The 19,473-nt window shown below is 32.7% G+C and overlaps 2 protein-coding genes across 2 annotated transcripts in view; one reads left to right on the top strand and one right to left on the bottom strand.

Moving 5' to 3' along the window:
• LOC118195312 (protein O-mannosyl-transferase TMTC3-like) overlaps positions 1-19,473 on the bottom strand; it is a 580,765-nt gene that overhangs the window by 385,690 nt on the left and 175,602 nt on the right. The gene's annotated exons all lie outside the window — the stretch shown is intronic.
• On the top strand, positions 10,842-11,570 carry LOC146994411 (zinc finger BED domain-containing protein 5-like). The gene has a single exon (XM_085826369.1). It carries the CDS (start codon positions 10,842-10,844, stop codon positions 11,568-11,570), a length of 729 nt encoding a protein of 242 aa, XP_085682495.1.

Below are 19,473 nucleotides of genomic sequence, written 5' to 3'. Positions count from 1 at the left end.
CCGGTTTTGGAGATGAGTCGGCTACGTCAGCTGTGTCCATTAGCTCAGATAAACCCAGTGTGAACGGCCCTTAATATTAATATGAGCCAGTTTTCTTTTGAAAGGTCTTCAAGAAGATATCCCTCTTCTTAGGCAACTAGTCCTCATATGTTTTAGTACATTTAAATAACCAACTAATTACCAAGCAAGGGCGCAGTTTATTGTCAGAGATTCTTAGCTTTAAACTGTTTATATCGCACACAGTAAAAGTGAATGTTCTGTAAAGAGCAAATGAAAATTGAAAGAAATTTAATCGCCAATTCAGCGAAGATAGACTCGACAAGGAACATATTCGACATATTTAAAGGAAATATTATATTTTAGTAAAAGCTTTGTCAAATATTGTTTCATAATTCCAAACACTGTGAGGAGTTTTGTTCAAGAAAAATTAAATTATTAGACGTAGTCTTTGTTTTACCAAACTTTCCTACATTCAATTTTATCCTGTTTTTCTTATTCTTAGCTTTGCTTGGCGTGTTATTCTTTAGAATTTCAAGAGGCTTCTGGGATAATTTTTAAAAAGAATTTTCTTCTGATTTATCTGAAGAATTTGCGATAAAAATTGTTGCTCTGAAAAAAATACATAGCGTCAAGGAATTCTTTGAATCCACGTTTTTTACTTTCTTGTACGAAGTAAAAGAAGTATTGTAATCGCGAAGAATTTCGGGTATGTTATTTCAAACAAAATATCCATTTTGGCAGCTCTCAAATCCATGTTTTTGCTTGCCATCTGTACGTACGCACAGTATAAAGCGGGTATATATCTTTTCCCAAAGCGAATTGTAAAATAGATATAAAATGGATTCAGAAGAGATTTTTTTCGTTACGTCTGTACGTACGTACTGTCGTACTGTACTATCCTGCCATTATGGTTCTGATAATGATATACTTCGCATTACTAATAGTATACAGCCCAGGTATCCTATTCAGATATCCCTATCCTATCATCACAGTTCTCATTACGATATGGTTCTGATTACTAATAATATAGAGCCCAGTGTCCTGCTCATTTATTACACTTTTAATTACCATAGAATTCTGATTAATAATAGTATACAACCCAGATGTCCTATTCACATATTCTTGTTCAAGCAAATTTCAAATACATTCGAAAAAACAGTAAAGAAATATAGTAAAAAGACATAAACACACACACACACACACACACACATACAAAAAAAAAAAAAAAAAAAAAAACTGAAAGGCTTCAGATTTTAAATTACGTATAAGAGGGATATTTTTTTTACGTTGTTTGGTTTACCTTTATTTGTTAAATACCATGTTCTACGTACTCAAACCATAAAATTCATTTCAACAGCAATACCGCAAAATAATTTTAAAATGAGCTATCTTTAGAATTTCCGATAACACAGTTCCGCGAACTGAAGAAAAAAAAAGTTTTTTTTTTTTGTTTTTTTTTTGTACAGTGTTGCCATTGCTCGCTTTGAAATCGTTTAGTTTGTTAATCAAAAATTCGTTGAAGTGTTACAAAATATGAAATCGATAATAAAACAAATTTCAAATTTAAATTAGGACCTCCACATTGCCATATTCTGTGGAACATTACGTTATTCAAATTTTGATGGCTCTAGGTACCGTTGTTTTATCACAATGCGAGAAACATACATACATTCATGAAGATTCTTCTACATTTAATTTCTTTAAATATAATACAGTACGATAATATTTGGTGGCAACAATTTGAAAAGTGAAAGAACGCAGAAAGTGAATCGAAGCAAAATGCCAGAACGAAATCAAAATTCCTCCTGGGAAAATTGCCCTTATGGACTCAAAAAAAAAATTAAAAAACTCATATGTTGTTCACTGTTTCGTTAAGGGTTTTTTATGCTATCCAATCTGCTCTTGTACTCACTGCTGCTACCTTCTTTTTGTCTTTTTAGCTTTATTATTAAGCATCATTTTCTTCGCACTTTAGCCATATACACTTCAACAGAATGATCACAAAAGTTTTAAGAGCAGTATGTGTTTAGAATCCTCGATGCAGTGTTAAGTATTGATATAAATTTTTCTAATTCAGAAGTCAAACAACAAAAATCAGCGTTAATTTACAAAATTTTCACAGGACTAGTTTCGATGGTTTTACCGAACCATCATCTTCAGCTGCAAAACCGCAAATGAACAAGATAGGAAATAATGTTTAGATAAGATAAGAAAGCCTGGACAAGAATAAGCAAGTGGCGCCATCTGTTGGCGAAACCAGAACTAAAACATAATTTCTCTAAAAGTCGAAGGCAAATTTGGATTGGAATTAGGATCGTTAACTAGAACAGAAAGATTTTTATGAATGTGAAATGCCTCTAGAAAATCCAGTTCTCCAATGAAAGATGTTTTTTGAAAAATTTTGGCAGCAGAAAAATTGAAAGTGTGATTTTCGGACGAACAATGTTGAGCAACAGAAGACTTCTGTGTTTCCTTTTTTCTAACATATGCCTCATGTTCTTTGACGCGAAATTTTAAGGCTCTCTTAGTTTGGCCAATGTAAATAAAACCGCACTGGCAAGGAATCCTATAAATACCCCAGGAATTATTGCTCAGTTAATTTAGTTTGATTTTCTGCATTGTTTATCATGCCTTCATCCGTTAATCGTTTCACTAAATTACGCCTGAAACGGCAAAAATTCCTGAATCATCTTGACTTTTTACTTAAATGTAAATGTAAAAAATTGATCCCCAATTTTATTCAAATCAAATCTAATCAAAAACCTTCGAGTCGCGTTTCAAGAATTCTGTTAAATTGCAAACTTGCCTTACTTCGGTCTGTGATAAGGGATACACGTCAACAATTGTCCAAAATTGAACATGAACACTATAAGCTTCATCTGGAACTCGCTAAAACATATCCAAAATTCACTGCCCTTGAACAAAAGTCTTGCTCTAGAACGGAGAATGCAGTTAACCGTCATAAAAACACCCTTGCAGTTAAATTCGAAAAACTTCTTTTACAGTCTTCCAGTTCAAGTAGTTCAAAAAAATCTTCCCATTGTAAACATCAAGCCAATAGTTAATATTTCTAATGTTAGTCTTTCAGAAGAACAAGAGAGAATTCTAAAATATAATTTTAACTTCTCACAAACCTGTAAACCCTCGATTCCAAAGATTTTGGCTCCTATCGAAAAAGCTTTCAAGTTCAGTAAAGTTTCAGATTCACAGAAAGAAATGATTAGGCATCTTATCGCTCATAATGTGAAATTCAATAATAAACCTTTGAAACCAAATCTAACTGCGAGAGAAAGAGCTACAATGCGCGAGATTCATTCTAACCCGGATATTGTCATTTCAAAGGCCGACAAAGGTGGCCAGATAGTCGTCATGGATAAGAACACTTACATCGATGGTGTCACTAAACTCTTAAACGAAGGACCATATAATCCGATCCCTAAAGATCCTTCACGTTCGGACTTATCCAAAATAAAAACTGCGATCAAATCTTCGCAAATCATTTCAAGCAACTTAAAACATTTGCTTATCCCATCTGTTGCGAATTGTGCCAGATTATATGCTCTTCCCAAAATTCATAAAAGTGGTATTCCTTTCCGCCCTATTGTATTAAATTTAGGTACTGCCTCGTATCCATTAGCTAAATATTTAGTTTCTAGATTTTCCAATCTATTAGACAATAACATTTACACCATAAAAAATTCAATAGAGTTTGTAAAAAAGGTTAAAAACATTTCTCCTCGTAATTTACTCATGTTTCTTTTGATGTAAAATCATTATTCACCAATGTCCCAGTGGAGGGTGCATTAAGATGTCTAGAAACCAGACTTCGCGAATTTCATTTCTCTTGCATCGAAATTGATGAGCTAATTTCTCTCACTCAACTCTGTTTGAAACAAACACATTTTGTTTTCCAAAATAAATATTACAAGCAAACTGAGGGATTAGCCATGGGAAGCCCCCTCAGTCCCATCCTGGCTGATATCTACATGCATTATTATGAATCAAAATTGTTTGAAACTTTAAACTTCCCGGCATGGTTCCGCTACGTAGACGATACTTTTACCCTGTTTGAAGGTAATAAAGATGATTTAAATAGAGTTCTTTCAACAATGAATTCTATTGATACTGCTATTCAGTTCACTTTTGAACTTGAGACTTGCAATTCTCTTCCGTTTCTCGACATTCTGGTCACACGTAACACATCCAACTTCAGTACTACAGTTTACCGTAAACCTTCATCGGTTTGCCTTCCACCACACTTTAAATCATGTCATCCGACTAAACAAAAGTTAGCTTCATTTTATTCCTATGTTTTCCGTGCTCTTCAAGTTTGCTCCTCCAAACTAGCCCTTGATGAAGAACTAAATTATTTAAAAGCAATAGCTATTGACAGGGGCTTTTCACCCAACATTATTAATCAAGCAGTTAAAAAATTCTCATCTCAACACACTAAAAGCCACACTCTTATTTTAGGAGATTATAAAAATTCTGTTGTCATTCCCTTCTTTCCATCAATTAGCTATAAAGTTGCACATATTTTGCAGAAATTTAACTTTCGGATTGTTTACTCTCCCATCAATAAAATTCCAACTTCTATACTCAAGGACCCCATTCCGGATATGAATTCCTGGGGTATTTATAGGATTCCTTGCCAGTGCGGTTTTATTTACATTGGCCAAACTAAGAGAGCCTTAAAATTTCGCGTCAAAGAACATGAGGCATATGTTAGAAAAAAGGAAACACAGAAGTCTTCTGTTGCTCAACATTGTTGGTCCGAAAATCACACTTTCAATATTTCTGCTGCCAAAATTATTCAAAAAACTCCATTCCATTGGAGAACTGGATTTTCTAGAGGCATTTCACATTCATAAAAATCTTTCTATTCTAGTTAACGATCCTAATTCCAATCCAAATTTGTCTTCGGCTTTTAGAGAAATTATGTTTTAGTTCTGGTTTCGCCAACAGATGGCGCCACTTGCTTATTCTTGTCCAGGCTTTCTTATCTTATCTAAACATTATTTCCTATCTTGTTCATTTGCGGTTTTGCAGCTGAAGATGATGGTTCGGTAAAACCATCGAAACTAGTCCTGTGAAAATTTTGTAAATTAACGCTGATTTTTGTTGTTTGACTTCTGAATTAGTATTTATTCGGCGTGTTATTGTGTCTTAATAAATTTTTCTATTTTAACAAACTTTTCCCAATTTTCACAGTAAGTCGGCTTGCAAAATCCTTTTGTCTATTTTATTATTAACATTTTGTGCTTTAAATATATTAATTAAATACTATGTTCTTTGCACTTATCCCACATAAAATATAATATAAAATATAATTGAATATGAAAATGCCAATGGAATTAAAAACAGCATATCCTTAGAATTTCCGATACACAGACTCGCGCGCTGAAGATAAGAATGCTTTAATTAGTACAGTGTTGCCACTATTCGCTTTCAAATCGTTGAGTTTGTTTAAATTTCCAAGGTATGTGCCTACATGCGAAACCCTTTTTTTTAATACGTAAAATTTTAATTAAACACACATGTTTTTGAGCAAGATGGGATATAAAACTATGAATATAAATGTAATTTTATAGAACGTTTCATTAATTTTTCAAATATAGACAATATTTAGTAAAACTTTAGTGAAAATTTTCATTTACGCCAGAACTCCTAAAATAAATTCTAATGAATATACTTCATTAATCTTTACACAGTATATAATTAACATACTTACCTGTGTTCTGTAGCAAAATATTTGCAGTATAAAATTTTTTGAAATATTCAAAACTTGGTGCAAAAACTCAAATTTTAAACAAAAAAAAACCTTTTTTCTTTCAAATACTTTCAATAAAATCAATAAATAAATACAAAAAGGTCAGATTTTACTACAGAACACAGATAAAGATGAATAAAACATTTTGGCAAAATTTCATTTCAATATTCTAAATACATTTTGAGAAATTAATGTAATCGCAATCAAAAGTAACGAAAAACACAATTTCTCAGAAAATGCATTTAAAGAATTTAATGCAGCACAAAAAATTTTGTAGGCACTTTAGACCTTTAAAACTCGCCGTATTGGTATGTTAGGGCCCTCTTTTACTTCATTCTTAACTAATTCTGACTTTCTTTTAGCATTTTACTGGTTAAGTTTGCTGCTTGTAGAGATTGGCGTTTCGATTTCTGAATTCGCTGTTTGTCTATTCCCATGTAGCTTTCAAGCATAATGGGATTAATTTCTATTTCTATATACCTGAAAATAGGTAAAAGTCCTAAATATCTTGAATTAAATAATAATACAGCAATATCTGCACCTAAAAGCAATGTTTTCAGTTGGACAAAAGTTTCTTTAGGTAAAATATACCTCAAAAGACTATTAAAATACTCATTATTGTTTTGAGTCATCCCATGTAGGCATTTTATCAGCAAAGTGTCACACAGTGAAAGATGTGTTGGTTTTACAGCTTTTATATTGTTTAATAATTAGAAAATAGTTGTTTAAACTTATTGTTTACATTTTTACGACCATTTAAATGTTAACTTCCGGCATCCAAAAATTCAATTCCGGTTTATTTTTTATACTATAACTTTGCTTCTATTTATCGAAAACACAAAAATAAAGCAATTTTGGAAACCTAAATATATGGCCTATAAAATGAATAAATAAAAAAATTTCGAAAATTTTCACCAAAATGACGAATTTAGGGTAGGCACACAGCTGTGTGCCTACCCTAAATTCGTTCGTTTGTAAAATGTTTTATCAAACATGAAATATAAATTTCGAAATTAAAAATTCAGGCTTCCAAGGTGCACATGTTCGGGTGGAAGACTAAGTTGCTCAGAATTTGATGGCCATAGGTACCGTCATGTTTTCATAATGTGAGGAACATACATACAGACATACGGCTTCTTCATTATTTAATTTCTTTAAATATGATACAGGACTGTAATATTTACTGGCAACAAGTGATTCTGCGTTTATAGTAGAAGAAGTAAAATCCCTTTTCGACCCAATGCGGACTGACGTCCATTTGATTTTAATCATATGAAATAGGAAGAAGATAAAGGAAACGCAGAACCATATTGTTTTCTATACCTCTGGAAAACGAAGTGATATAATAGTTCATACAGTGACAAATGCCTCTTAGCAACATATAAAGCAATAGCTACGATTACTTTTAAATAGCTACGATTACTTTTAAATAGCTACGATTACTTTTAATAGCAACGAATCGAGAATTTTTATTCGCAAAATGATGACGAGAAAAATTTCCCGCATTTGTTCCCTATCGATAAAGTACACGCACGACTAAATCATTGACAAATGTGCGCCATCTGGCGCCGCTTTTTGAAAAAAAGAAACGAAATGATGGAATATAAAAAATGCATGTATAGCCAGCTCTTTTAACAAAAGAAACTAAAAAATAAGCAAGTCGAAATCGATCACTGAGAAATCATTTTTCGGAGCACAGAAATTTTTACATTTATCCCTCCCCCTCAGCTACCCCTTTTTCTTCTTTCACTTTTCACCTCTTCGTTCGATACACAAGATGACTTCTATTCCATGTTTCGTGTTTTTAAGGCATAGAGAGAAATGAAGTGAAGAGAGATACGAAGTTCTATTCCGTCATTCCCTGCATTTCGCTAACATGGGAATTGAGAGAAGCTCCTCTTTTTTTTTTTTTTTTTTTTTTTGTATAGTTAATTTAGTCGTATTTGGGATGTTTACGTTTTTTCGAATTCTGGATATCTATTTATTTCAGTCCATTTCATTCGTCACTGAAGAAACATTGTGTCAGTGATGTATCGGTAGACCTTGATTTGCTGTCTGAAAAAAATAAATTTATTTTTGAAGAAAAATAATAATAATAAAAAATCTGAAAGCTTTTAGATTTTATATTACACCCAAAGGGGCGTTTCTTAAAACTTTTTGTGGGTTACCTTAATTTATTACATATCGTGTTCTCCGCACTTAAAACCTAACATTAAATGCAACAGTAATATCCCAAAATATTTAAAAGCAGCATATCTTTAGAATTTCCGATTCACAGTCTCGCGCGCTGGAGGCAAGAACGCTTGTTTTTTGTACAGTGTTGCCATTGCCCGTTTTTGAATTGTTGAGTTTGTTAATAAAAATTTCGTTAAAGATTTACAAAATATGAAATAGGTAATAAAACAAATCCCAAATTACAAATTTGGGCTTCTATATGCTCATAATTCCAAAATAATTTCTTTTAATATAATGCAGAGCTCTAATATTTGGTGGCAACAGTTTGAAAGCTGAAACTTCATTTTAAAGTGGACGACGCAAAATGCCAAACCGACGTTAATAGCCCTTCTGAGTGAATTGCCTCTTTGGGCCAATAAATTTACTTGAAATATTTATCCGCTGAATATAGATACACATAAAATCTTCGAAATTTTATTAATAATTTTTACTCCATTAGTTAGAAAAAATGTGTAATTCTGAAGAGTAAAATGATGTATACTTAGTTTTTAAACAATTCGAACATGATTTATCGCTTTTAAAATATCCATCTATATTTTATTTGTCAATTTTGATGCACATTTTTCTAAAAAGGTATTTTTTCTCTCCAGTCGTAGGAAGCAGAATTATGATTATCCTTGCTCTGTAAAGTGAACCGGAAATTTCTTTTTAAGAAAGCAGAAGTTGATGTCAAAAGATACACAGACTTTAACTAAATAACTAACACAGACTAAATAACTTTAAAGCGATAATTTTTGCATTTGAATACTTTTGGAGATGATCAAAAGATGATTTTGAACCTTTCTAATTGTTATTAAGTGCTTAGAAGCAAGATTAGTTTTGCATTTAGGAGCATTTTCCTTCTGTTTGTGTTTGTATTACATTAAACGTATTTTTTTGAAAAACTTGAGATTTTTAACATTTTGTTTCGAAAAAACTTTAACTTGAAATATTACTACAGTAATTTTGTGGAACGTTCCACAAATATTCTATAAAATACTGTGAATTAAATGGGCGAAACGTGTAAGTTTATATATATAAAACTAAAAGATTCCAAACAGTTTTGTTAACGAAAAGAGCTAAATTTCTGAAAAAATAGTTAGTGCATGTATTGAAACGGATGTACTTAATAGAAATTTTACTTTAGTTATTAGATTTTAACTCATTTAATTCGTTATATATTAGTAAATTTAAATAAAAAAAATAAAAGAAATATATTGATAAACATTTTTGTTGAGACGTATCTAGTAATTCTGAAATTTAACATATTTTTAGCCCCAAATATAAGAAAAACGCAAAATTATGATTTGACAATATGTTTATTATCTGTTTCTATCATTTTAAGCAGTATTCGGTTAAATAACACCCAAAATAGATTTATTTGCATTATTTTCCAATATTTGTGTGTTGAACATAGTCGAATAAAATTTTTTTATCTTTCAGTTTCAGTTGGTTTCCATCAAAAGTTAGACCAACCTTTTTATCTCGTTTTCTCTTTCTTTTCTAGCCTATAAAATAACCAATGTTATATTGTTACTCTTTTTATATGCAGCGGATATATTTATTCCGTTGCGAAAACAAAAGCAAATTTAGAAACATAAATACAGAAAGATGCATGAAAATAACCTCAAACCTAGTCTGTTTATGTGCATTCCAAGCATGGTACACGACGCAGCTTGTAGAAAAGAAACCCTCATATTTGTAAATAAATAAAAACTCTAAGGTTTCGATATGAGGACCATAAATATATTTTCATGAAATTCTAAAAATATTGTGCTTCCTTACATATGGGGAAAGAGAGCTCCAAACGTATGTCAAACCAACGGCAGAAAATAGCATTCTAAAATGTAATCTAAAAACAGTGGAATATTTATGTGATGTATTTTTTATTTTATTCATTTTCTTTATACTTATTTATTTTGTGGGAAATTCATTTCTTGGATATTTGCCAGAAAAAAAAAAAGAGATCCGAAATAGATGTAATCAGTGTTTTTAAAAAGAACCATATTGGAAATAGTTGTAGAATAATCGTTTGTAAGGTAACTACTCCTTTAAAAAGAAGTATAAAAACTCAGAAGTGGGTTTCAGTATAAAGAAGATAAAAAAAATTATGACACAAAATGGTTTCGTAGATATGAAAATTTTCAGGAGTTAAACACAAAATTCCTTAAGAGTATAATAAATTAAAAAATAGGAAATTTATGTTTTCATATTCAAAAAAAAAAATCATGTACCATATACCAGCGGTTCCCAACCGCTGTTCCTCGGCACACCAGTGTGCCGTCTGAAGCACCGTGGTGTGCCGCCGGGTCTGGGTGTCACGGTGCTGTTCGCCCGCTATAACTCCTCCCGTCACTCCGCCCGCCAGTGTCATAGGTGGTCACGGCGCTGTGCAGTGCTATAACTCCTTCCCCTGCCAATCTTGACAAGTGTCCGCCGTGTCCCCGCCCCCATGAGACGCAGGCAGACGCCTCACACAGTGTCAGAGAGACAACGGCTGCTGTGAGGAGAGAGACACTGATACTGCGGTGATGGACAAGTTTTTGAAAAGGAAAGAACTGGACTCTGAACAAAATCTGGAGCCAGATGAGAGCCCGAGTATGAGTGGGGGTCAAAAGAAAGCAAAGATGGTTAAATTCTGTGGCGCAAGGCAATATAGCGAAAGCTATATTTCAGTTGGATTTACTTTCACTGGAGATGAACACAAACCAACTCCACTGTGCGTGGTGTGTGGTGAAAAGCTAGCTAACAGTGCTATGGTAAGCAAACTTAAAGCAAACTTAAACGCCATCTCCAAACGAAACACCCTTTGCTTCAAAACAAGAATGTAGACTATTTTGTTCGCCTGCGTGACAACATGGAGAAACAGGCAACTTTCATGAGAAAAACAACAAAGGTAAATGAAAGAGCTCTTAAAGCTAGCTATCAAGTTGCTGAACTTATAACCAAGACAAAAAAGTCGCACACTGTGGCAGAGACATTAATACTTCCTGCCTGCAAAGCTATTGTAGAGGAGATGCTCGGACCTGAAGCAGCAAAGGAAATAGCCAAAGTCCCTCTCTCAAACAACACAATTTCCAGACGTATTAATGACATGTCTGCAGACATCGAAAGTGTGGTTTTGGAAAAGATCCGTATCAGTGAGAAATTTGCATTGCAACTTGACGAGTTTACTGATATCAGTGGACATGCTCAACTCTTAGCTAATGTGCGTTTTGTTGATGGTGATGCAATTAGAGAAAACTTCTTTTTTTGCAAGGTATTGCCAGAAAAAACAACAGGAGAAGAAATTTTTCGGGTCACACCAGAATACCTTGAACAAGGAGGACTTAAGTGGGAAAACTGCACAAGTGTCTGCACCGATGGAGCTGCAGCCATGGTCGGGCGCACCAAAGGCTTTGTAAGCAGAGTGAAGGAAAGAAATCCAGATGTGATTATTACGCATTGTTTTTTACACCGCGAGGTCCTCGTAGCCAAGACTTTACCATCAGCCTTAGTTCATGTGTTGGATGAAGTTGTGCGCATGGTAAACATTGCCAAACAAGTCACGACCCATGAAAAGTCGCATATTTGCAGCTTTGTGTGAGGAGATGGGAGCAAAGCATAAAACCTTGCTCTTTCATAAGGAGGTCCGGTGGTTGTCGCGTGGCAAGGTCTTGGTTCGTGTGTATGAGCTGCGGGAGGAACTTAAAGTGTTTCTGACAAATGAGGGGTCAGATTACGCAAAGCAGCTTGCAAGTGATGAGTGGTGTGCAAGGCTGGCATACCTGGCAGATATATTTCATCATCTGAATGAATTGAACACCCGAATGCAAGGCCGAAATGAAAACCTGCTTACAAGTACAGATAAAATAAATGGATTCCGTTCAAAGGTGCAACTCTGGCATCAACACGTGGAAAGTGGCAATCTTGAAATGTTCACACTCACCATGAAATGGCAAGGTGTTCACACTGCTGCACTGTGTGAGATAATAGTTAAGCATTTAAAAACTCTTGAGGAGAAGTTGTCATTTTATTTCTCTTCAGTCTCCACTGAATTCCTTGACTGGGTTAGGGACCCTTATAGCTCAGCATCAGTTGTTGGAAAGGAAATGACTTTACAGGAGCAGGAGGAACTAATTGAACTGAGACAAAATCGTGGTTGCAAGCTAAGATTTGCTGATCTACCTTTGGACAGTTTTTGGTTGGATACTGCTAAGGAGTTCCCCCTTCTGGCAAACAAAGCTATTTTGACATTGCTCCCTTTTTCCGCTACATATCTGTGTGAGATTAGCTTTTCAAGCATGATTGCTATGAAAACCAAATACAGAGAGAGACTGAGAACTGTTGACGAAGAGCTACATGTGTGTCTTTCTTCGATTCCAGCCAGAATATCAGCTTTGTGTTCAGCCAAACAGGCCCAGGTTTCGCACTGAAAGTATTTTATAATTTTTCACTATTCTGTTTACTTAATATTTCATAATAAAGTAATTATAAAATACTTTCTTTGTGCTTATTTGATTCCTATTCAAGAGAATTACTTTATTATAGTCAATATAGGCACAGAGTTAATTTTTTAACATTTTCTAATGGTGGTGTGCCTCGTGATTTTTTTCCCCGCGACAAGTGTGCCTTGGCCAAAAAAGGTTGGGAAACGCTGCCATATACCATATACCCAAAAGGATATAATATCCTCTAAGTTATGTGATATACGTCCATCTGTAAATGAAAATATATTTGGATATATTTAATTCTATGAAAGCTAAATAGTCAGCAAAATGTACCAGCCGAATTTAAATGTCAGTCAATTTTTTTACAATAAAACAATTTAGGAAGCAATTCCAAAGAAAGGTTAAAGCGGACAGTGGCTAAATTCTTGTGCACCACAACGATCCACGATTCGCTTTCATTAGTTACCGAATTGGAGTGTGGTTTAATTTACATTGATCAAACTAAGAGAGCGTTAAAATTTCGTGTTAAGGAACATGAGGCATATGTTAGAAAAAAGGAAGCACAGAAGTCCTCTGTTGTCCAGCACTGTTGGTCCGAAAATCACACTTTCAATTTTTCTGCAGCCATAATTATTCAAAAAACATCTTCCATTGGTCAATTAGATTTTCTAGACGAGTTTCACATTCAAAAAAATCTTTCTGTACTAGTTAACGACCCATATTTGCCTTCAGCCTTTAAATAACTATGGTTAAGCTTTCGTTTCATCAATAGATGGCGCCAGTAGCTTAACGTTTGTCCAGCCATTGTTATCCTAACTTATCTAATTACTATATCTTATCTCGTTCATTTACGTTTTGTCAGCTGAGGATGATGATTCGATTGAACCATCGAAATGGTCCTGTGAAAGTTTGCAAATATAATGCTGATTTTTTTTGTTTGAATTCTAAATTAATAAATTGAACAGATTTCTCAAGATGCCATTTTTTCGGAAAATAAGTGGAAATGAATCTTTGTGAAAGGAAATTATTAAACTCAATAAATAGCGCTAAAAGCTTAATTAGAATTACCTTTCCCCTTGAGGTGTTAAATCAAGAGACTTAAAAAGCTCACATAACAGTCTAATCACATAACAGAAGACCAGTGTTAGATCAAGAGACTTAAAAAGCTCACATAACAGTCTCTTCACTTTGGAATTGTATTTGCATATTTATAATTGGATATACAACTTGAATGTTTGCATGAATACTCGTAATTAAACAGTGGAATACGTCTTAAACACAACTAACTTCGAAAGCAAAATATTACATCATTTATGCTTTTGCCTAATTTTTCATGAAATAGACAGTAAGGATTCTCTATCTCATGAACTCAAGCGATTATTCGCTGATCAGTTCTTAGGATTTTTCAACTTCAACTGTAACTTAAAAGTACACAGGATAGAATCTTACAAGTCAATCATATATTTTGTAAACCAAGAAAATGAAAAATGGCTCCCTAGTTAAGCGATATAAATAAGTAATCAGATTTGTTGCGGTTAAAAGTGCGTCTAAATTATATTAACATTTTTCAATAATGTAAAAAATTGTGATGATTACTAAGAAAAATAATGCCGCATCACTAAATTTTGTTATTACTAGCTTCTGTTTAAGTAACATTTTTCTCAAAACTTATAAGAAAAGAATTGTTTTTCTATTAAAAATATTGCAACTTCAAGTGTTAAAAACCCTGTTACATGCTTTAAATCATGAAAAGATTATAGTAGTACGTTAACTTCGTTTAATAGCTCTAGGTTAAACTAACAGAGAATTAAAATTAATTAAAGAACATAAATATTTTATTAGACAAAGAAATTAATAAATATTTTACAGATGAACAGTTTTAATTATTAACCTAAATGGGTCTCGCAGCTCGATTTTTTGTTGTTTCACTTCTAATTCTAGGCTGTTGCCATTCGGAGCAGCATAAAATATTATTCTTTCATATTTAATCTGTCTATTACGAATTTACTAAATAAACTGTTTAAAAGCAACAGAGGCAGTATATAAGAATATTATTTTATACATTTTAATCTGATTTAAATAAATGAAAATGCTTTTGATTCCTGATAATTAATTAAAAGCATTAATTCTTAAAGATATTTATTATTTTTAAAATTTTAATCTGATTGATTTAAATAAAAATACATTTTAGTCATGATATACCTAATTAAAAACATCAAATATTTTTGCAGAATTACATTGCATATATTTTCACTTTTTAAATAAACAGAAATATATTACCATTTTAATCTTTAAATGTATAGTTACTGATAGTCTATAAAATCTTTCTCTATTCCACCCAGGGCAGGTCTATCGATAATCTCTATCGATAAACCATATTAAACTTTAAAACAGCCTTCTTGGGCCATCGTTGAAATCTCAACCCTTTCAGATTTTTAGCAAAAAGGGGCGTTAGCCCAGAATGGTTATTAATCTCGAAACGGCTCTTTCCATCGAAACATTTTAAATGTCCGAATCACTTATCAAATTGTTGCCACCAAATATCGTCCTGTATTGTATTTAAAGATATTAAATAATGAAGAATCTACATGAATGTATCAACTTTTGAATAGCATAGTCCTCTACCCAAAAATTGGGCGCCTGGAAGTCCGAATTTGTAATTTCGAATACTTTTTAATTCCCTATTTAATATTTTTGAACGAATTTCTGATTAAAAACTCAACAATTTAAAAGCGAGCAGTGACAACATTGTAGAGAATAAAACATTTTTAGCATCAGCGCTCGAGGCTTTCTATCAGAACTTCTAAAGATGTACTGTTTTTAGACGTTTTTAGCAAGGTACGGGTTTTCCCAAATTCTCTCGAAACGTGTATGTTAAGCGTAATATAAAGTCTGAAATCTTTCAGATTCTTTTTCCTATTTTTGTTTTTCAACCCTTTTTACTTCCTTGTACGAAGTAAAAAGGAAGTATTGTAACCGCGAAAAGTTTCAGGCAGCATATTTCAACGAAAATATCCCATTTTGACCTCTTTCAAATGCAATTTAACGATGTACTTCCGTGATATCTGCATGTAAGGACAGAATAAAACACTCTTTTCCTCCAAAAAATTATAAAACTGCTTTAAAATGGATTCTGAAGGGAATTTTTCGTGGCGTCTGTACAAACGTATGTACGTGCGTATCTCGCATAACTCAAAAACGAGTAGCCTCAGAAGGTTGAAATTTTGTATATAGGACTGCTATAACATGTAGATGTGCACTCGTATTTTGGCTGCAATCGGCGGCACCAAACGTATATAAATATATTTATATATATATCCACTCCGTTACCCGGCTCAGTGATCTCACTTTCTTTACTGTTATATGTTTGTAAATTGTACATGTTTTGCTTTAAAAATGATTGAATTATGTTGTTCTTATCTTCCGGTTAAGGTTTTCATGCCTTTAGTAAATCTCTATGCAATATTTTTAGAATTATCAACAATTTTAAAGTTGTTTAAGTGCCGCTAAGCCTAATAATGTTTTTGATGGCGGCCATTGCTCTTGTTTACATTTGAAACAGCAGGATAGTGGATTTGTTGCCAATCTAGACAAACTTAGCTTCGCAACAACAAAGATAACGATTTCATTTATTATTTAAATCGTGATTAATCCTTTCTGGAATTTTTCGAGGAAATAAGCGTTTAAGATTTACTTCGTAATTTTTAATACAGATATTTTGAGTTTTTATGTATTTTTGCCTTGTCGCGAAGTGAAAACTGAGTTAATTAAATTAGAAATACTGAATCGTCTGTGAAAAACTGTTTCTTTTTTTGTTTTGTTTGCTTAATTTCGCTTATACATCGTTCTAGCTTTGTTATAGTATTTGAATAGAACATGTGGCAACGATTAGATAATTCTGTAAATGATATAAATTTTGTGCATTCTGAGTTATAATATGAACGAAATATAATACTGTTAAAGAAACCTAGCGCCAGAGTGTCGCTATGGTAAACAAAGTGAATTTTAAAGAATGCATTTATTCTATTGTGGTTTATGCGCTATCCGCGAAGTAGGTTTAATTCAGTCTATTAAGTTTAAATGAAATGCAAGAAAAAATGCGTATAATTTAATATTCTGTACAAGGAAGTCATGTGGTGTGCACATCAGATTTTGTTTTTTAATTCTATTACAATTTCCTAAAAATTTTAATTTAGTGAACTAGATACCTTCAAAGCATTCCATATTCCCAGAAATTGTAAGTGACTGTTTTTGCAGAAAATGATACAGATTATTTTTGCTCTTTGAAAAAGAGAGATACGCTTCAGTATCCCTCGAAACAGATAATTTTACATTAAAACCAGAATTAATAAAACGCTGAGTATTGTCTAGATTTGATTTCATATAGATCTTCAATTTTTTACTTCCTTGTACGAAGTAAAAAGGAAGTATTGTAATCTCGGTTTCAGCCAGCATACTTCAACAAAAATATCCATTTTGACCGCTATCGAATGAAATTTAACGATGTTTTTGCGTGACATCTGTACTTAAGGACTAAATAACAGACTCTTTTCCTCCAAAAAAATTATAAAACTGCTTTAAAATGAATTCTGAAGAGAATTTTTCGTGGTGTCTGTACGAACGTACGTACGTACGTACGTATGTATCTCGCATAACTCAAAAAAACGAGTAACCTCAGAACGTTGCAATTCTGTGTATAGGACTGCTATAACGTGTAGATGTCACCTCGTATTTTGGTTGCAATCGGCCGCACCAAACTTATATAAATATATTTATATATATATCCACTCCGTTGCCCGGCTCAGTGATCTCAGTTTCTTTACTCTTATATGTTTGTAAATTGTTCATTTTTTGCTTTAAAAATTATTGAATTACGTTCTTCTTAGTTTATGGTTAAGGTTTGTATGCCTTTAGTTTACCTGCAAGCAATATTTGTGGAGTTATCAACAATTTAAAAGCTGTTTAAGTGCGGTTAAGGCTGATTTTTAAATAACATGGCGGTCATGTTTGTTTACATTTGAAACAGCAGAATAGTAAATTTGTTGCCAATCTAGTGAGACTAAGCTTTGCAATAACAAAGATAACGCCTTCCTTTATTATTGCGAATTAAATCATGCTTAATCTTTTATGGAATTTTTTTCGAGGAAATAAGTGTTCAAGATTTACTTTGTAATTTTTAATATAGGTATTTTGAGTTTTTATGTATTTTTGCCTTGTTTCGAAGTGAGAACTGAATTAATTGAATGAGAAATACTAAATCGTCTGTGAAAAACTGTTTCTTTTTTGTTTTGTTTGCTTAATTTCTTTTATACATCGTTCTAGATTTATTATACTATTTGAATGGAACATGTGGCAACGATTAGATAATTCTTCAAATCATATATATTTTGTGCATTCTGAGTTATAATATGAACGAAATATAACGCTGTTAAGTGAACCTAGCGCCAGAGTGTCGCTATGGTAAACAAATATAGTGAATTTATTCTATTGCGGTTTATGCGCTATCGACGAAGTAGATTTAATTCAATCGAATAAGTTTAAATAAAATGCAAGAAAAAACGCGTACAATTTTACGAATTGGTTGTTGCCTGAAAAGTAAGAATGATTTTATTAATATTGAAATGTTTTTACGGACTTTATTTTCAGGTGTACATGGAATTTATCAATTTTGTTTTATAAAATATATTACAAAATAATCTATAGCTAAATAAATACGTATGTGTATTTCCAAACTTCTGTAAGGAAGAGGGATGATCTTTTAGCGACGCTGCAAGGGGCTCGTGGTCATAAAGGATTAAGATCCAATACATTAACAAATGATGCAAATAACGAAATTTTTAACTTTATCGATAGTTTTTTTATTGGAATACAACATATTCACTTTTATATTCAAGAATGAGGTGCTAAAAGTCGATTTGGTGTGTAGCAGGAAGGATTTTATCGAAGCAGAAAATTTTCTCCAGTTTAGGACTTCATTCATTATATTTACTTAAATTAAAAAAATAAACTTTGAATACTTTTCCTTTTTTACCATTTTCTGCATTTTGAAGGGCATCATAAAGAAGATTAATAAATGTACTGCATAAGACATACTGATGGGAAAATTTTTCACTGTAATCTAAAGAAATCAATAAATAGCTGAACATTAAGCATCAAATTTTATTGATTTTTTTCCCCGGAAAGTACGCCGTAAAAACCGGAGGCGATGACTACTTGCCTCATAAAATGCCATAGTGGGCGATAAAAATATCTGGTGTACCTCCAAAAAAAGGAGACCCAATTTCTTCTTTATCTAGATAAGAAAGAAGCAGGAAAAAGTTTTATTTTTGCTGCAAAAAAGGATATTTTCTGTTTCATAATCCATATACTTCTTTTTAAATTGCTAAGTGCACTTTAAAAAAATAATGTCTTGGTAACTGGGCTTGAAAATTTAAAAGAAATTATTTATATTCGTACTTATGTTTTGCAGCGCTTTCTTCATGTATTGCTCGGATAATTTCACTGTAATTTATACAATTGGCTTGGTTTATTTAATTATGGCAAAGCGGTCGAGAGCTATCTGCCTAAGGGGAGGGATGGCTTCGTGGGAGACTTTCTAACTGAAACTGGCTCATATACACGTTACGCATGGGAAAAAACACGAAAACACCATGCAGCTAGCCCGTTCTCCAGGATTCGAATACTGGACTAAACTACCAGTGTTGAGCGACTTTACCGCTTGCCCGCTAGTTGGCGTAGTTTATATAAATATTTATATTTAGTTGCTTAATTTTCATTATTGTGTATTAGTTTCTTCTTACTTACTTAATGCATTTTTTATGGTAAATATGTTTATTTATTATTTTACTTTTTTTTCACGCAATGGAATTTGTGACTGCTTATGTTATTTGCATGTGTTTATATATTTTATTATTTTTAGCACTTGCGTGTTAAGGGGGCTCATGCACCTTAAACCCCTTATGATCTTCGGATATGTGACTGTTGCAAGAATTGGGATGTTTTATTTATTTTAAAAGCAATTCTTTCCAACCTTTTACAGCTGATTACAAAATATAGCTG

This window comes from Stegodyphus dumicola, chromosome 11, assembly GCF_044657685.1.
Source record: "Stegodyphus dumicola isolate Sdum_Otavi_A_Nest chromosome 11, ASM4465768v1".
Lineage (NCBI taxonomy): Eukaryota > Metazoa > Arthropoda > Arachnida > Araneae > Eresidae > Stegodyphus > Stegodyphus dumicola.
The sequence above is the reverse complement of the archived record's forward strand: the minus strand, read 5'-3'. Positions and strand labels throughout refer to the sequence as shown.

What these genes read in the sequence shown, in the direction of transcription:
- LOC146994411 (XM_085826369.1), top strand. Translation starts at nt 10,842, where the DNA reads ATGGAGAAACAGGCAACTTTCATGAGAAAAACAACAAAGGTAAATGAA.